This window comes from Heloderma suspectum, chromosome 13 (genome assembly GCF_057233095.1).
Source record: "Heloderma suspectum isolate Gila_16-S chromosome 13, 16-S_ref, whole genome shotgun sequence".
NCBI classification, from domain to species: domain Eukaryota; kingdom Metazoa; phylum Chordata; class Lepidosauria; order Squamata; family Helodermatidae; genus Heloderma; species Heloderma suspectum.
Window position 1 is genome coordinate 16,082,108 of NC_139470.1, and position 14,773 is coordinate 16,096,880.

The window sequence follows — 14,773 nt, forward strand, 5'->3', positions numbered from 1 at the left end:
ACACTGCAAGCAAAAACACACAGTTCTGCAAAACCGGAGAAAAATATAAATATGTACCTTTCTGAGCAAAGTAGGAACAGTTTGTGCCGGTCTTTTTCCTGGGTTAGAGTTATATGGATTTTACAGATCTCTCTGAGACTGCTGTATCCTCTTTGGTCACATCTGATCACATTACTACAAGAGCTTACAGGTTCGGAGACCAACCGCTTCTAAAAGGCACAGCGCCCGCCTTCTCCCTCCTCCTCTTGCTGCTGCCAAATCTTACTCAACTTGGAACAGGCGTTTCTTAAAGATGACCTCAAAAGACAATGTGCCCATATTCTCTGGTGACACACTTCTTGTTACTCCGTTACCAACGCTGATGGAGACCAGGTAAGGGACAAATTCACCCCTGGGCTAAATCCTTTAATCACCGTGGAGCCATGTCAAAATCACCATCTGGCACCTCCAGTTTGAGAGGTTTAAACACATGCTTTCTATGTACAAGGTCCTGGGTTCAATCCCCAACATCTCCGTTAGAAGGACCTCAAGTAAAACATTTTTTTTTTTTTTTAAAGCTGGGAGACAGCTCTGGTCGAGACCTTGATGAACTAGAGCCAGGATAAGGCAACCTGGCGGCCGCCACATCTTTTGGACTACAACTCCCACCAGCCCCAGCCAGCATGGCCAACACCTGGGGTGATGGGATTTGTAGTTCCAGACCTCTGTAGTCCAAAACATTGCCTACACCTGCTGTAGATAGCAGGGAAGTACATGGGCAAATCAGCGTAGACAATAGGTGCTCAGGTGAATCTTTGTGAGCTTCAAAATGGAGAGGGGGCAGGTGTGTGCATGCCAGCCCTGCCCTCAACATCCCCACACATGCCGGGATCCGTTTTGACCCTAGGGCTGAATGGGCTTACAACATAGGAAGCTGCCTTATACTGAGTCCATCTAGCCCAGTATTGTCAACATGGACTGGCAAAGATTCCCCAAGGTTTCAGAGAGGAATATTTCCAGCCCTACCTGGAGATGCCAGAGATCAAACCTGGCACCTTCTGCATGCAAAGCAGGGGTTCTACCACTGACCTATGGACCCTCCCCAATGACTAGGAACTCTGACAACAGCTCAGGCCACAAAAGTCGGATGCAGAGCATGTAGGGACACTGGGGGTGGGGTGTGCATGGGTGCCTCTCTGTCCCCACTTTAAGCCCATTGGCACTCACCCAAATGGCTGCATAAGTCACGCCCTGAGCTTCAGGGATTTATTTATTTATTTATTTATTTATTTATTGCATTTATACCCCGCCTTTCTCCCTCTCGCAAGGAACTCAAGGCGGCTTACATTATCCTCCTCCTCACCGTTGTATCCTCACAACAACAACCCTGTGAGGTAGGTTGGGCTGAGAGTCTGTGACTGGCCCAAAGTCACCCAGTGAGCTTCCATGGCCAAGTGGGGACTAGAACCCGGATCTCCCGGCTCCCAGTCCGTCACTCTCACCACTACACTACACTGGCTCTCAGGGATGAGTAGTGGGTTAGTTCAGTTCAATCTTTATTTGCTTACAAAGGTCATTGCAAAACAGGGGAGAAAAAAGGAGAAGACCCCCAAACTATTCCACAATAAAGAAACAATCAATAATTTCCATCACTTAAATATATACAATTATACATAATTCTGTCTAATTTTAAAAGCAGCCATTGCAACTAATGAGACTTGGTATGCTACATATTTGTTCTGATCTGGCTGTCTTGATATAGTAAAGTGTTTACATGCGCATACATAGATACATACACATATAATTTACACAAACAACCATTCAAATTTTTATTAAAGAATTCATTCACACACACCTTTCATACGCAATAGAGAAAATAGAAGGAAAGAGTCAGACTTACATTAAATTAGCTGGCAGAGGCTCTGTTCCTCCCTTATCTCCAAGAAGAAGTATTCTTAGAGTCCATATAGAAGGCGAGGTCTCACCCATCAACTAAGACTCTTTTTATACCTTTAAGTCCTATGCCAACCTTATGTCTAATACCATACTTGGTAACCATTATGCTTTAAGCTTACTGATTACATATCATAATGTGGTCTAGCTTCATTTAAATCCCTTAGGTTTAGATTAAGTCTCTCCCTCCTACAAACATCATTACTGACATCTTACATGCACTTCCTAAAATTCACTCTGGTTGAGACTAAGCGCACAGAACCAACCTTTTATCAGGCCTGCTGATCTTTGATTCTCTTAGCAATTCCATTTTATGCCATCTATGTTGCTCTTACATGTAAGCAAAAACCTTATGTCAGGTTTAAATAGCGGTTTGTATTAAATTAGCCCAATTATGATGCTTTATAAGTTCCAAACAGTAGGACTTGGTACAAAGTAGGTGTCATGGGCAAGGTCCATAGGTCAGGAGTAGCACACCTGCTTTGCAAGTATAAGGCCCCAGGTATAGAGAGACAGAGAGAGATAAGCTCATTCTATGCAGTCCAGAAAATTCCGTTCCTCGCTTATATTACTGTTTTAAAAGTTGGTGGGGGGGCAGTCTTATCTGAGATAATTTTAAGAACATAAGAAGAGCCATGCTGGATCAGCCCAAGGGTCCATCTAGTCCAGCATTCTGCTCATACAGTGGCCAACCAGCTGCCCATGGGAAACCCATGGGACATGAGTGCCACAGCACCTTCCTGCCCATGTTCCCCAGCAACTGGTGTACATAGGCATGCTGCCTCTGATACTGGAGGTAGCATATAGCCATCAGGACTAGTAGCCATTGATGGCGTTCTCCTCCATGAATTTGCCTAACCCCCTTTTACAGCCATCCAAATTGGTGGCCATCACTATGTCTTATGGTAGCGAATTCCATAGTTTAACTGTGCGCTGTGTGAAGAAGTCCTTATTTTTTTTACTTATTTATTAGTTTATTTGTAATCAATTCATCCATCTTCTACTGTACATGAATCAGTTGGGCCAAGCAAGGATGTCAATGACAATCCTCAAAGGAAAGAAAAGTGTGTGTCCGGTGGGCGGGGAGAGACACCCACCACTCAGCACTCCAGTAGATCAAGCTTTCCCCAAATCTGAAAATGTACTTGCTCACCCAGGCTTTCTCCAGTTTGTACTTAATTGAAATTCATCATATGCTGCTCCATCTTACTGTCCATCTTACTAATGCTGTTATTATAACTGGAATTATTTTTAATAGTGTAATTTAAGCGTGATTTGTATTGTTACTGCAGTGGAAATGATTTTTAATAGTGTATTTAAATGTGATTTTTAATATTTCTATGTGATCCGCTTAACAGTTTTTATTATATGAATCGGTATATAAGTATTCCAAATAAATAAAGCACTTGAGTCTCCAAGATGGCAAACGCTGTGCTGAATTCCTGCCTGGAAGCCGCATAAATACATTTACACTGGTCAATTTTCTTGAGGGCCAACATCTAGATGCAATGTTAATTGCATGAATGCAATTAACATGCAGGTTGTTTGTTTTATTTATGCAAGAGCTGTGGGGCGCCTGAGTGACATCAAGACAACAGGGAATGGGGAAAGTGAGTTTAATTCTCCCCACAACCCAGAGATTGTCCTGACAAAAATCCCCCCCCCAAAAAAAAACCTTATTTGCACCTGGAGGGGAGCCTTCATTGCAGTAATGGGCAATTCCTGCCTAATGCAGCTAACAGCTTAAGGAGGGAGATATATTTGCATCAGGACAATCATCGGAGAGCGGCAGGGTTAAACTTTTCCTCTCCATCCGCCACCCCAGGTGAAATCTACAGTTTTGGTTTTTGGAACATGCCTACCAATTGCAAGCATGCCATCAACGTCACATGGGGATTTTGGCCACAGCTTCTGAACAGGCTTTAATAGGGCCAGTTGTGGGACAACTACAAGGGCTGATTTCAGTTAAGGGTGCAATCTTAAGCATGCTTAGACAGAAAAAAAGTCCTATAACTCCCAGCATTCCCCAATCAGCATGGCTGGTTGGGAAATGCCAGGAGTTGTTTAGAAAGGAAAAAGTCCTACCTGCGTAGGACTGCACCTAACCATTTTTTTTTTAAAGAACCTCTACAGTCAGCAGCACAAACCTAAGCATGTTTACTCGGAAGTCTCACCAATGGCACTTACTCACAGGGTAAATGCTTATAGGGTTGCAGCCTAAATCAGTTAAAAGGCATGCTTGATTAATTGCCAGAAGATTTATATATGTATTCTCAACAATGAACATAAAAGAGGCTTTCTCCCTTCTCACCCACATAGTAGGGAATGCTTCTTCTATGATGATCCCTGCAGTGACACCCATGTGCATCATCTTAATTTTTTTTAAAAAAAAAAACAACGATGTCTACAATGACACATCTGCGCATCATCTTAAACCAAATGAGAGTTTGCTTCCCTTGCTTTGGAACTGGGTCACAGAACCTCTTTCAGCCCAAGGTCTGAATTCCATTCCAGAGAAGCTCTCGGGGGCCACATTCCAGTGGTGGGCAGGGCCTAAGGCAAAAGGGGTGTGGCAACAATTAAAAAAAAACACCAGCATTATTGTAGCTTAACACCCTTACTGCCAGTAACGGAAGTCTTGGGGGAGGGATTTCATCCTTTTAGAATGGCGGGCATGGGGACTGCACAAACGGTGGGAAGCCACCCAATGACCAGTGGTTGGGGGAAAGGGGAAGGAGACGTCACCACCTGGGGAACCCTCGAAGGCCAAACAGGGACCACGGGCAGGCCAAGTTTGGCCCCCGGGCCTGATATTCTGCACATTTGCTTCAGAACTATTATTATAGCAAAACCAGTTGGTATAACAGCCCTCGCCGAACCTGGGGCCTGCCAGATGTTTTGGACTACAACTCCCAGCAGCCCCAGCCAAGCCAGGCAATGCTCAGGGATGATGAGCGGTGTAGTCCAAAACACCTGGCGGGCCCCAGGTTCAGCGAAGGCTGCCCTCTGAGTTACCAGGTCCAACCTTAGATTGCACCCCAGGCTGGCCAGATCCTTCTACTCTTTGGGTATGCCCTCAGGGCTAACTCTTTTTTTCAGACTGAAGGGATTCAGCCCGGGCACATCGCTGCCTCGGGAGGATTGTTTATGCAGGGGCACATCTGCTCAACATATAATTACGGCACCCGTAGAGAATTCGAGATGCTGAAACGTCAAATCGGCAGCAAATGGTACACATGGACCTGTAAACAGGAGCAGGGGTCGTCTCCCACACACCCCTCTCTCGCTGCCACCACCATGCCTTCCTGAATCAGGCAAGGGGCTCCAGATGTTTGGGATTCATTCAACACAGTGATGTTGATATGAACAAGGGGAGCAGAGAGCGAGGCCGAGGGGTAGGATCAACGGCTCAGAATAACAGTTGCTCCATCAGCAGGATGCATCCAAACAAATTCGGGCTGAGTCCAGCAGTCCTGCACTCACATCCATGTTCACTATTTCACTTCCATCCCATTTGCAACAATCGCAGTTTGGCAGCAAAACATGGCCCCACAGACCCGTTATTAAAACCAAGAGCTACTGGGGGGGCTCCACCCTCCTGCCCCCCCAGAAAATCATCACTGCAAGGGGGAGGCCAACTTAGCCCCATACATCATCGGCCAGAGAAGGAACAGGTACAGGGCGCTTGTTTCGCCCTTCCCTGCCAGGAAGTACATGTACAAGAACTTTGACACTAAGAAACGGTCCCTGAGTTTTGCAGTCTCTTTTTTTCTTCCTCCCTCCCAATCTCTTTTCCTTTTGTGTTGTGTCTTTTAGATTGTAAGTCTGGGGGAAGGAACTGTGTTATTATTAATCTTTGTAAGCCGCTCTGGGAGCCTTCTTTGGCTGAAGGGTGGGGTGATAATGAGGTCAATAGATAGAATAAAAACAGACAGATAAAAGCACCGCCAGGATAGCAAATATGGCATGCATAGACATAAAGACTCCCTGCTCCCAAACAAACCTGCCCGTCAACTAAGTGATTTAGGGTGGCACCCTATGTGTGTTTAGAGAGAAAAAAGGCCTACAACTCCCAGCATGCTAAGGAAGTCCCGCAACCAAATACTTGCTGGCTGGGGAATGCTGGGAGCCGTAGGACTTTTTTCTGTCTAAACACAATAGTGTTGCGCCCTTAAGTAGTTATTTATAATTGCAATTTTAAACTGGAACGGCTTGAAAGCAGGGTATTGGGGGGGGGGGGTAGCAGAAAGGCAGGGTATCATGTTTTAAAGAAACAAACACATCAAGCAAAACATGGATTTGAATCACGATGCAAGCTTTTGAAGGAAGAAATGGTCTGAGTAGCAGGCAGCCGGAGGAAGAAGAGCTGGTAATATATACAGCGGAGCTTTAGGAGGATTCTGTTTGCAAACGGAGCACTATATAGGCCTTTGGGGATTACTAGTCTGGACCTGTGAAAATATGACGTATGGATACTATTTTTGTTGTTGTGGTTGTCTTTTAATGTTTTGCTATTTTTACAGTTTTGATATTGATGATTTAATTATGTTTTTAACTTTTGTACACTTGCATTTATATTTCTATTTATAGGTTTTAATTGTATAAGTTTTAACGTTGTAAAGCCACCTTGAGTCTCAGTATTGGGGAATAGGCGGGATAATAATAATAATAATAATAATAATAATAATAATAATAGAAAATGGGGTGGGTGGGGTGAGGAATTGCATCACTCCTGGGTAGAGCACATGCTTTCAGTGCTTGTGGTTCCAGGGCAGTGGGTCACTTTCATGTCACCCAAAACAGAGGACATCCATCACACAGAAAAAGAGAACCTGGGACAGAGGTCCCCAACCTTTTTTGGGCCCATGGGCACACCTGGGAATTTGAGAAGCATCTCTTTAATAAAGGACTGACTGGGTTCACGTGATAGGACAACCCATTGTGAGTAACTTGCCACGGTGGGTTGTCGTGATGTCCGAATGCAGATCGCTTCCTGCAGGGTGGTTTATTTCTGGCCAACCAGCCACCCTCAAAACTCACGGCTTGTTCTGAGCGTGTTCAGTCCACCATGGCCTGTTGTCTGAACCCAGCAGAGCCAACCCATCGTGAGTTGCGGGGCGATTAGGTTCAGAGCCGCTGGGCAAGAGTGGCAAGAACCCCTGCTGCTCTTCCCAAGCAATCTCGCCCATGCCACAGTGGCAGCCCCTCCACCAATGCCCAAATAGCACTTTAGAGGGGCTGTCACTCGTCTGCAACCCCTTTTAAAAATTATTTTTCCACCCCAGGAATTTGCACAAAAGGGGCTGTAATTTATTATTATTAATTATATTATTATTACTACTACTATTACTATTATTATTATTTTGCATAAACTCCTGGGGCCAAATGTGTTCGTAATTTTTATTTTTATTTATTTTTTGGTCTTGCAGAGGTACACAAGACCGCAGCCATGGCTGTCAGGTACGGCCTTGATATGTTTCACCTGTCAAAGGGAACAAAGGTACTAGGAAACATACAAGGAAATTGGCAAGGCAAGGTTAATTTGTGCACAGTTGAAAGTGGCAAGGCAAGAAAGTAAGCGCACCAAAAAGGGGGCGGGCAGAAGATCGGCCACTTAGCAAGGTGATCCTCAGGGTTTTAAGCACTGAACTGACACTTCTCGGTGTCCTGCTTCCATTCAACACTTCCCTGAGTCTCCAGCTACTCCAGAAAAGGGTGATCTTGGCTCCCCGCCACCTTCATGGCTCCCATTCGCAGTAACCACAGCAGTGACAGCTCCAAATGGGAGTCACGAAAAGGGGTGGGGTGCCTAGATCTTCCCTTTCTCAAGTTGCCGAATCTTAACAATTGCACAAGTCTTAATTGATTAACTAATTGGATGATGTGCATACGTGTCACAGCAGTGTGTCCCTGCTAACATCACTTCAACCAAAGTTTAGCACAGGTGTGGGCAACTGCAGGAGCTCCAGGGCCCATTTTCACCCTCTGGACACCCCGAAACGGGTGCCAAATCATTTTTTTAAAATGGTGATTTGCTGCCAAAATTCAGAAGCAAACTGCTCTGTAGCACGTTTAGCTCGTTTGCAAGATAGATTCCACCCTTTTGGTGCTCGGTAGCGGTGCTCCATGGTGGCTACAGGGAACCCAAAGGGTCAAATGTAGCTTGCAAGTGAGTTAAATTTGATCTGTGTAGTGCTCCCTAGCTCTACAGGCACCATTAAGTTTTTGTGAAAAACAAAAAATGGCGCTGGTGAATTTGGCAGCATGGCAGCAGGGGGTGGTGGTAGTGTCATACGGGGGGGGCAGCTGGGGATGCATGCCCCCACCCCTTACTGTTGACTAACACAAGACCTAGCATGATCACTGAGTTTTCGGCATCTAGTAGCCAGCACTGGAAGACACTAAGGGTTTTCTATCAACTTACAGCAACAGTTCTATTCCTTTATCACCACCATACATGTTATAGGCCTGCCTTCACCAATCTGGCAGCCTCCAGAAGTGCTGGACTACAGCTCCCATTATACCCAGCCAGTGTACTCACATGGCAGGAGGGGTGCTGGGGTTTGAGAGGGTACAAAGGCTGTAATTTCAGATCTGGCAGGCGGTAATTTCAGCAGCAGTCCTTAGAGGCAGTGGACTCCACACAAATCTTACTAGAAGTTCATCTTGAAGAGGCAAGGCTGAGGCCCGGGCAGGGAGAAGGAAGGGGGGAACTGGCAACCATGGTGGCAGCTGCCTTTCTGATTTCTTCTCTCCCCGCACACACAAACCCCCACACCCACCCCCACACACCCAAACCTCGCTAGAATCCCAGTTTGAAGTTTCTAGCAAGGCCTGGGCAGGGAGAAGGAAGATGGGAATCAAGAGCCACCACAGTTACCTGCTGCTCTCCCTTGTTCACTCATGCACACACACACACAGATAAGCACCAGACAAGCCCAGCAGTATGCAAACCCCCAAAGTAAGCAGAGCAAAGACTAACCTGCCCCTGCCGTAATCACTGCAGGAACTGTTGCATCACCCATACTTTGCATTACTTAAATACCAGTTTGGCAGGCACTGTTTGGTCAGAAGGCAGCCAATCAGAGGCCTCAGTTGATACATATGTTGCAAACACGATGAGAAGACTTTTCTCTGTCTCCGCCCCCACCCCTGCAGCCTAGGAAAGAAAGAAAAAAAACTCCAAACAAAGAAACGCAACTCAGAGAAGCTGGTAAGTCCCTTGTCTGCAGCAGGCCCAGCCCCAGAGATCCAGGGCACCACAGCAAAGATCCAGAGCCCAGGCCCTAGTGGGCCTCTACATCCAACACCACTGCCGTACAGCTATCAATGCTGTCCCAACAAACTGCAGCAGAACATAAGAAGAGCCAGGCTGGATCAGACTAAGGAAGAGTCTAGTCCAGCATCCTTTTCACATAGTGGCCAACCCACTGCCCACAGGAAACCCACAAGCAGAACATGAGTGCAACAGCATGCTCCTAACCATGTTCCCCAGAGACTGCTGTACATGGGCATACCGCCTCTGATACTGGAAATAGCATATAGCCATCAGGATTAGGGATGGCAGAGAATTCCGCCACGGATCTCGGGGAGGCCAAATGCCAGTGCATTCGGCCCCCCGAAATCTGTGGCGGAACGGCCTGCCACTCCCCCCCCCCCGCGGATCCCCCCAGGACGAGACTTACCTGGGGCGGATCTTCCAGGCAGCGGCGGCTGCGGCTGGTCTTCCGACCGGCTGCTGCCGCTGCCATTTGCAGTTGTTGTTGTTTTTTACACAGACGTGATAGGCTACGTAAGTTTTTACGAAGCCTAAAACATCTGGGTAAAAAAAAAAAAGGCATATGCAAATGGCGGTGGCTACGGCCAGCTGCCGCCATTTGCATACGCCTTTTTTTTTTTTACCCAGACGTTTTAGGCTACGTAAAAACTTACGTAGCCTAAAACGACTGGGTAAAAAAAAAAGGAAAAAAAAGGCGTATGCAAATGGCGCCGGCTATGGCCGCCATTTGCGTTCCTTCTTTTTGGTCGTCTTACTCTACATAAATAATTACATAGACTAAGACGGCGAAAATAAGGGGAACGCAAATAGCATCCGCTACACTATTTGCGTTCCCCTTATTTTCGCCGTCATAGTCTACGTAAATATTTACGTAGATTAAGACGGCCAAAAAGAAGGAACGCAAATGGCGGCGGCCGTAGCCGCTGCCATTTGCGTACACGGTTTTTTTTTGTTTTTTGTTTTTACCCAGAGCCCTCCACGGCCGGAAATCTGGCTGCGGATGGCTCTGGCCTGGCTGGGCCTGGCCGGCTGCTCCGCAGAGCTGCCGCGGAGCACAGCCGGCCACGGAGGATTCCAGGGGGGAGGAACGGAGCACCTCCCCCCCCCCGGCCAGGATTCCGGGGGGAGGGATGGAATGCCTCCCCCACACACACCATCAGCATAATCCGCGAAAGGTAAGTGATTTTCATACATTCCTAACCAGGACTAGTAGCCATTGATAACCTTCTCCTCCGTGAATTTGTCTAACCTTCTTTTAAAACCACCCAAATTGGTGGCCATCACTATGTCCTGTGGAAGTGAATTCCATACTTTAGCTATGCACTGCGTGAAGTGGGACTTCCTGTTCTCTGTCCTGAATCTCCCACCAATCAGCTTCAAGGGATGACCACATTGGGTTTCTAGCATTATGAGAGAGGGAGAAAATTATGAGAGCAGGATCAACCATAGACAACCACCATGCCTTTCAACCTACAAGACCTTTATTTAATAAATACTCACCCCCACACTTTACAAATTTATGTATCTATTATTTATTAAATTTCTAATCTGCCCAGTAATTAAAGTTGTCTGGGCGGATTACAAGCAGTTAAAAAACTAAAATGCCATAGAAGAATTAAAAAATATAAAATATAATACAAATATTTAAAACAATGAAATATAATATAATAAACAATAAGCACGCTTGAAGGTTCACTGTTGCAAGATTAAATAGTAGTTTAGTTTAGAAACAAACCAACCTGCTCAACCAGAAATAAAAACCTTTAATTACCAAGGGCAAATAAAGTCAGGCCCAGAAGCTGTAGCCCAGTGATAAGAGCACACGTTTTGCAAGCAGAAGGTCCTAAGTTCAATAGCTGGCATCTCCAGTTCAAAAGATCAGAGATCAGGTGATGGTCTACCCAAGACCCAGGAAAACCACAGCTAGTCAAAATGGATGAAACCAGGCTAGATGGGACAAATCCCATGTGTGCCTGCCCGGACCTTAAGATCATCCTCAGCGGTCCTTTTCCATGAGCCCCTGCAAAAGGAAGTGAGGCAGGTGGCTACTAGGAGGAGGGCTTTTTCTGCTGTGGCACCCCAGCTGTAGAATGAGCTCCCTAGTGAGGTTCACCTGGCACCTACATTGTATTCCTTCTGGCGTCAGGTGAAGACCTTTTTATTCTCCCAGGCATTTTAGCATCCTAGTCTTTTAGCTTTGCTGTTTTAAATCTGTATTTTAAATCTCTGCATTGCTGCTAGGTTTTATTCTGGGTGTATTGTTATATTGTGATTTTAATGCTTTTATGTTTTATTTTGTTTTACTGTGTGCTTTTTGGTTTTAATTTTTGTGAAAAGCCCAGAGAGCTTCGGCTATTGGGTGGGATAGAAATGAAATAAATAAATAAATAAATAGTCCGACCTGGTATAAAGCAGCTTAGACCAACATATGTGGCTAGTCGGCCTCCCATACACTAGGAAACGGACCATTATCTGCAAACTGATCTTATTAAGTAATGTCACAACCAATGTTCAAGGAAGCCTCTCATTCTCACCTTCCCATTTCCAGTGCTCTGAATTTAAGTTAATGGTTCCACTCCAGCCAGCGGTGCAGTGTTAAATTTTGAGGCGCAGGCGCTCACGATGACAGTCCACATAGCCCCGCCCCCAAGGAGAGTCCAAAAATTCAGGCAGCTGTTATCGATCCAAATCAACAAACCCATTCTAGCAGTTTTCCTCTCTACCAGGAGCAGGTCTTTGGTAAAGCTGATGGGTCCCCCCCCCCCCGCTCAAGGCCAAGCCATCCCAAAATACTTCGTGTTACAACGTGGAACAATATGTTGTTGCTGGGGAAATTAATTCCTCCCCCACCCTCCCCAGCTATTGTGAGGATTGCAGCTAAGCTCAGAGGGAACAGGGAAGTCTGAGAGTGGTAGTGGCAGATGACATCAATGCCCCTGCTAAAAGAAAAGCGCTGATGCTGCATCCCTCTGAGCCTTGGCTCCACTAGACCGCTGATTCCAGTGCTACAACTGCAACAAATCCTCTCTTTCAGCCAAATCTCCTTTAAGAAGCCTACAGCACAATTCTAAGCATGTTTGTTTGTTTCATTTATATCCCACCTTCTTCCTCCTAAAGAAACCCAAGGCGGCTTACATTCTCCTCCTCTCCATTTTATCCTCACAACGACAACCCTGTGAGGTGGGCTGGGCTGAGAGTCTGTGACTGGCCCAAAGTCACCCAGTGAGCTTCCACGGCCGAGTGGGGACTAGAACCCGGATCTCCCAGCTCCTAGTCCAACACTCTCGCCACTACACCACTCTGGCTCTTGAAGAACCAAGAATGTTTACGAAGAACCTTCCCCTATGAGGGAAGGTTACAACAGCTGGGATCGTTCAGTTTGGAAAAAAAGCGAGACATGACAGAGGTGTACAAAATTATGCCTGGTGTGGAGAAAGCGGATAGGGAGACATTTTTCTCCCTCTCTCATAATACTAGAACTCAGCGGGGTCATCCCTTGGAGCTCAGCGGTGGGAGATTTGGGACAGAGAAAAGGAAGGACTTCTTCAGACAGCACATAAACTATGGAACTTGCTACCACAAGACATAGTGACGGCCACCAATTTGGATGGCTCTAAAAGGGGGTTAGACAAATCCCTTGGGGAGAAGGCTTTCAGTGGCTACTAGTCCTGATGGCTCTCTGCTACCTCCAGTGTCAGAGGCAGGATGCCTGTGACACAAGTTACAGGGGAACATGGGCAGGAGGGTGCTGTTGGACTCATGTCCTGCTTGTGGGTTTCCTGGGGGCAGCTGGCTGGCATTGTGAACACAATACTGGACTGAACGGACCCTTCCTCTGAACCAGCAAGGCTCTTCTTAAGTGGAGCCCTTCAAATTAATGGGACTTACTCCCAAGTAAAGCTGAAATCCTCTGCACGCTGACTTCAAAGTAAGCCCCACCGAACACAAAGTGGGTCTTTCTTCCAGTTAAATATAGGCTGCATCAGGCTGCATCAGTTCGTAACACTGCAGTTCCAGTAAAATTACCACCATGGTCTTTACTATGGTCATATATAACATGCATAATGTATTTATTTTAAAAAAAATTCTGGGCCACCTTTCAGGGCAGAAGCCCTCCCAAGATGGCTCACAGCAATAAAACAAATTCCAAATAGTTCTGAATTTGTGGATGTGACCACTAGACATACAGAGTATTTGTATTAAACAAATTACACTTCCGTCACCTAAAAACCATTCCTCTCATAGATCTTAAGTCTGAATAGTCAGAGAAGTTTAAGTGCAAAGAAATGTTGCCTGTTTGCTCCTCTTCTCTACATTTTTCTTAAGTGCCAACCAGTCAGATCCCAGTCTTCTGTACTTAAAATATTTATCAGAAGCTATCCCAAACGTTCAAAGTTGAGTACAATATTTAAAAACACCATAACGATGTCATGTGCTCCCGTGGCAATAACGGTCTTGATCAACAGTTATGTCCCCGCCCACATTCCCTTGATGACATCCTGAGTGCACATCTCTCGCCCATCCACTGACAGTGACTTCAAGGAATCTGCACCTGTTGAATGCCTGCTTGTCAAAGGCACAGAAGCTCCGCCTGGAAAAAGGAGGAAGCAACCCCCATGACTTCTTTTTCTCATTCTGACGTTCTTTATATTTCCCTTTTTCTTAAAAGGAAAGTATGCTAAGAAAATAAGAAGGAAAGCATAGGAAACCATCCGTAGGGGAAAGGGAATGAAGGCTGCCACTGCTTTTCTTGGGAGGGGCTCCTGTATCTTTGACAAGCAGGCTTTCAACAGGTGCAGCTTTCTTTGGCATAGACAGCAGCAGCTGGTGGTGAAACCGCACTGGCTGTGTGTCTCTGACTTCGGGGTGTGCGCCCTTAACTATATATTAACAGCAATTAATAGCACACAAATAGATGGATGCCTAGGCATTCCCCCAGCGGCAGCTTTCGCCTCCCTCCACCGCTATCTATGTGCTGAGGAGAGCCGCACCTGTTGCATACCTGCCTGTCAGAGGCACAGCAGCGCCTTTAAGAAAAGAGGCGACAACTCCCGTTCTTTGTGTTCCGTATTCCTTTTGCATGTGGCCTAAGTTGTCACAAGTTAAATGTTAATAGGGTTGAGGAGTGGGGGGGGGGGGGTTTGTGGCAGAGTAAAACGAGAACAAGCACAACCACCCAGCCATACCCGGCAGCAAATACAGCTTCTCCCCATCCACTGCTATTTACGCCAAGGAACGCTGCACCGGTTGAATGCCTGCCAACAAATGCTGTACCTGCCGGGAAAGATAGGTGACAACCCGAGTGCCTGCCTCCCCCCCCCCACACACACACAGTCCCTCCCATGGGGCTGGGCCCTTCCCATGGGACATCCTCCTCCTCCTCACTCACCCAGCACGAGCGGCCGCCTCCTCCTCCTCCTCCTCCTCCTCCTCCTCACGAGCAGCCCTGCCTTCTCTCCGAGCAAAGGGAGCGCCTCTTGACGGGGCACGAGCAACCATCAGGCACTCGCTCGGACAGCCCCGGCCTTGCGGCGAAGGGCGGCGGCGTGCGCCGGGGGTCCT

General features: G+C 46.6%; 1 protein-coding gene across 5 annotated transcripts in view; it reads right to left on the reverse strand.

Annotated features, from left to right (window-relative positions):
* COMT (catechol-O-methyltransferase) overlaps nt 1-14,731 on the reverse strand; it is a 62,509-nt gene extending 47,778 nt beyond the window's left edge. For 2 of the 5 annotated variants that reach the window (XM_084820529.1, XM_084820530.1), the window contains exon 1: nt 58-178. Coding sequence is in view for 1 of the 5 variants with exons in the window: in XM_084820526.1 (XP_084676652.1) it covers nt 14,398-14,424 (27 nt within the window). In the remaining 4 variants the exon portion in view is untranslated. Of the gene's footprint in view, nt 1-57; nt 179-8,914; nt 9,005-14,397; nt 14,533-14,600 lie in introns of those variants that run through there. The other 3 variants (XM_084820528.1, XM_084820526.1, XM_084820532.1) reach the window with 3 other exon arrangements.
* Nucleotides 14,732-14,773: the final 42 nt, after the last annotated feature.